Consider the following 4,790-nt stretch of genomic DNA (forward strand, 5'->3'; position numbering starts at 1 on the left):
CAGGGCCAAAGGTGACAGACAGAGAGAGTGTGTGTGTGTGTGTGTGTCTGGAGGAGGAGAATGGGGGGAGAGTAGGGAGAAAACAAATAAAGACCAAAAAAAAGAACCTATTTACTAACTTCTACCCCCACCCTTTCCTGCATGGCATCTTTCTCCTCAGCCCCTGTGAGGTCACTTCATGTATGTGAGCCTCATCCAGATTTCATGTGTTTATTTTCATGTCGGTTTCGCCCCACCAACACCCTCACTGCCCCACGTGAGGTTTTTTTTATGCCAGTCACGCCCTTTTCTCTTCCCCCTCACTGCCCCCCGTGAGGGATTTATGTCAGTCACGCCCTTTTCTCTGCATCCTCACTGCCCCACGTGAGGGATTTATGTCAGTCACGCCCTTTTCTCTTCCCCCTCACTGCCCCCCGTGAGGGATTTATGTCAGTCACGCCCTTTTCTCTGCATCCTCACTGCCCCACGTGAGGGATTTATGTCAGTCACGCCCTTTTCTCTTCCCCCTCACTGCCCCCCGTGAGGGATTTATGTCAGTCACGCCCTTTTCTCTGCATCCTCACTGCCCCACGTGAGGTATGTATGTCAGTAACGCCTCTTTCTCTCCTCACCCGCCATGTTCTTGAAGTCTTTTATGTTTGTAACGCCCGCCCCTTTGGTCAAAGCCCGCCCCTTTGGTCAACGCCCGCCCCTTTGGTCGAGGCCACGCCTGACCACGCTCGCACCTTCACTTGTTTGTGGTATTGAGGGGGATTTGATCCAAGGACCTTTTGCACCACAGTAACGACAACGCTTTAATCCCCTGAGCCACGGAATCTCTGTGAGCTTCACCTGCATTTTTTATTCTTAAAGTTTAAAAGTGCAGAAACACAAGTTTATTCTTCAGCAAACCAAATGCAGATTCGAACCTGCATCTTCAGGTCCAAAAAAAAAAATCAGATTATCTGCACGGTAACCACTACACTGTAGAGGGGCAGGAAACAACCACTTCTGTGTGTGTGTGTGTGTGTGTGTTGGACTTCAGAAACCGCTTAAAAATTCGGTTTATTATTAAAACAATCACAAAATGGACTCGAACCCGAATCTTCAGATCCGCCAAAAAACCCACAAACAGTGAAGTTACCACGACACTAGAAGGGAAGAGACGTGATGGGGGTAACAACATGGAATCAGTTTAGTGTCCAATCAGACAAACGTCAGCCTCAAATCCTCACAACACACAAACCTGACAGAACACAAAATCTAACTGCTACAGCACAGGAGTGTGAGCTGTAGTTACTGTGGTGGTGACCTCAGGTTCATTAGTGTCTCATGTAGTTGTGTGTTCGTGTAAACCAGCGCTGATGTTTGTGTGTAGTGTGGTGTGGGCTGGTATAATGTGTATGGTGTGGGGTGTAGTACAGTGGGGTGTGGGGTAGTATAGTGTGTAACAATAAAGGTCTGGTTGTTGTAAAGGTTAAGAAATATAAAATCTGCTGTAGTGAAGTTATATTGTGTGATTAATTTGAACCCACTCTCACCACCATACAGGTGGAGCCGCCTTTAGAAACTGTTGGATTTCAGAGATCAGTGACTTTATCTGTCAGGTGTCTGTGGTATTGAGGGGGATTTGATCCAAGGACCTTTTGCATCACAGTAGCAATAACGCTTTAATCCCCTTAGCCACGGAATCTCTGTAAAAGCCACCTGCTTTTTTTTTTCTTAAAGTTTTATCCTTGTTATTTACGCTTCAAAGTGCAGAAGCACAAGTTTATTCTTCAGCAAACCAAATGGCAGCTTCGAACCTTCATCTATAGGTGCTAAAAAACAGATTACCTGCAAATTAACCACTACACTATAAAGGGGCCTGAAACGACCTACTGTGTGTGTGTGTGTGTGTGTGTGTGTGTGCGCGCGTGCTCTGAGGAACAGCCATAGAGCTGAACTGTGACTCCCAGCAGGTCTACAGCTTCTTCCCCATTCATGCTACAGACTTTTTTAAATTCATTTTTATGGTCCATAACTGTTGTGGGGACCTCATTCATGGTCAAGTCCATGAAAATGTACAGTCGTTTAATTTACAGTCATTAATGAATTCTGTGAATTTTAAAAAAATATGAAAGGTATTTTTATGACGTGAACTGTGTAATGTGTTGACGTGACCAGCAGGTGGCACCAGACCACAGAAACTCAATAAAAAGCTCCGTGTGGTGGTGGTGAAGGGAGTAGTTTTAAAAATAACTTGTGTAAAAATATTATTTAAATTATAATCCATATAATTATTGCAAATATTTTATTTAAAGATTTTCAAAATAAAAATGAGACAGAAGCAGTGACCCGAGGAGAGAAAATAAAACCTGATCCTCTGAAATCCAGCAGCTCCAAACAGTTCAGGCTTCTGACTGTATGGTGGTGAGAGCGGGTTCGAGTTAATAAAGGGAGAATCACACACTCTGACCTTCATACTGCTGTAGCAGGCTACTAGTGATGGCCAGTTCGTCAACGAATCGTTCTTTTGAACCGGTTCTTTTTTAGTGATCTGGATGAACCGGTTCACCAAATCGGACTGATTCGTTCTAAACAGTTCGCGTCTTGAGTCAGCGCTGATCCACAAGTTACTAAGGTTCCTCACTTCCGGTCATCCCTGACAGTCGGTCCGACTCTAAATAAACTAATATCCCTGAGTTTATGTAACTCCTGTACACTGAACTGAGACGTGCTGAGAGAACTGTGAGCTCGAGCTGTTGTTACTGCGCATGCGTAAATCACTGAACCGATACAGTAACATATGAGTGTTTAACTCAGTTACATTAGTTTTTGAAACAACTGATGGAGCGAAAGAAACATTTCAAAATTATACTTTTTTGTGTTTTTATAAGTTGATGAAGATTAGTTTATTAACTTTATATCTTTAAGACACATAAAACACACACGTTTGCACATTAATACCTGTACTGTGTGTTTTAGTTAAAACTTAAATGTAAGAAACGTATTTAACTAAAGTTATAATTACAAAGAACTTTTAAATGTGTTAAATTGTATTAATATCTGCCGGCAGCGGCGGGATGAAGGAATTTACGTCATTACGTCATTATGTCAGGACGTAAAAGAACTGGTGAACTGGATCATTGAACTGGTTCATTAAAACGAACTGTCCGAAAGAACCGGTTCGCGGAAAAGAACCGAACTTCCCATCACTACACTACACTACAACACACTACACAACACTACACTACAACACACTGTTACACACCACGCACGGCGGATCTAAAGAATCGGGTTCGAGTCCGTTTTGTGACTGTTTTGATAATAAACCGAATTTTTAAGCGGTTTCTGGAGTCCAACACACACCCACACACTCACACACACACTCACACACACACTCTCACACACACACACTCACACACACACTCACACACACACACACACACACACACACACAGTGAGAGCTTGACAAAACATTTTTTATTAAAAAAAGTCGTGTTCAGATAGCAAGTTTAAACACCAGCTAAAATTAAAGTCTTTTTTCCTTGTTCTATAATAATATGGCAATATGATCACACAACTCTTAAAAATTCTAGTAACAATCCTACAACAAAGCAGAATTAGCATGCATGATGAAAAGAACATTGTGTAATATGACTTTATATAAATATACATTAAACAAAGAAAAACATTTTAAGACTGTGTTGCTCAGATCGTCTGATCATAAATAGTGTGTTGGCTTCCTAACAGAAGACAGTTTTGTGTGGTTGTGTGCACACACACGCAACTCATCAAGATCTCCCAAAAATACAAAAACAAATTATATACCACTTCTCTCTTTTTACATCAACGTCAGTTGAACGTGTTCTCCCGGGAATGTGTCACACTGTGTGTGTGTGTGTGTGTGTGTGTGTGTGTGTGTGTGTTTTTAAAACTGTATGCATGTGTATTTTAAGGTGTGTGTTTTAGGTGGAGTCTTCCAGGCTGGCGTGTCTCTGGTCAGCACCTTCACACAGACGTCCCATGATGCTTTGCAGACTCGGCTGTACGATACCCAGCAGCGGTCTCTGAGATGGGTCTCCATTCCAACACGCCTCCATCAGCTGCCAGCACTCTTCATCAAAACTAGACAAACGCTCAGGACGAGAACCTGAAACATCATCATCATCATCATCTGAAGAGCACACAATTTATCCCACAACCTTCACACAGTCTTCCATCATATATCAGGTCTACTGACCTCCTAGTTAACACACAGTAGAACACTCAGAGTTTGTGAACCCTTTAGATATTTTTATATTTCTGAATAAATGTACCTGGTCATTTTTTATTCATTCATTCATCTTCTACCGCTTATCCGAACTACCTAGGGTTAGGGTTAGGGTTATCTCAGGCGTCATCGGGCATCAAGGCAGGATACACCCTGGACGGAGTGCCAACCCATCACAGGGCACACACACACACACACTCTCATTCACTCACACACTACGGACAATTTTCCAGAGATGCCAATCAACCTACCATGCATGTCTTTGGACCGGGGGAGGAAACTGGAGTACCCGGAGGAAACCCCCGAGGCACGGGGAGAACATGCAAACTCCACACACACAAGGTGGAGGTGGGAATCGAACCCCGACCCTGGAGGTGTGAGGAGAACGTACTAACCACTAAGACACCGTGACCCCCTGTTCATTTTTTATTCATGAAAATGTTCCAATATTAAATATCTGTGAGAGGAAAAAGTGTGTGAAGCTCTAGGTTTAGTGTTTAATTTGAAGGTCAAATTCGAGTTTATCTGATTTCAGTGAATGAGACGACAATCAGGT

The 4,790-nt window shown here is 42.9% G+C and overlaps 1 protein-coding gene across 1 annotated transcript in view; it reads right to left on the minus strand.

Moving 5' to 3' along the window:
• Positions 1-3,425: 3,425 nt before the first annotated feature.
• The window catches only part of dstyk (dual serine/threonine and tyrosine protein kinase), a 17,013-nt gene continuing 15,648 nt past the window's right edge, over positions 3,426-4,790 (minus strand). The window contains exon 14 of the mRNA XM_060857629.1: positions 3,426-4,114. Within this exon, the coding sequence (XP_060713612.1) occupies positions 3,930-4,114 (185 nt within the window). The 3' untranslated portion in view covers positions 3,426-3,929. The remainder of the gene's footprint in view (positions 4,115-4,790) is intronic.

The sequence above is a fragment of the Tachysurus vachellii genome, chromosome 22 (genome assembly GCF_030014155.1).
Source record: "Tachysurus vachellii isolate PV-2020 chromosome 22, HZAU_Pvac_v1, whole genome shotgun sequence".
Taxonomy (NCBI): Eukaryota; Metazoa; Chordata; class Actinopteri; order Siluriformes; family Bagridae; genus Tachysurus; species Tachysurus vachellii.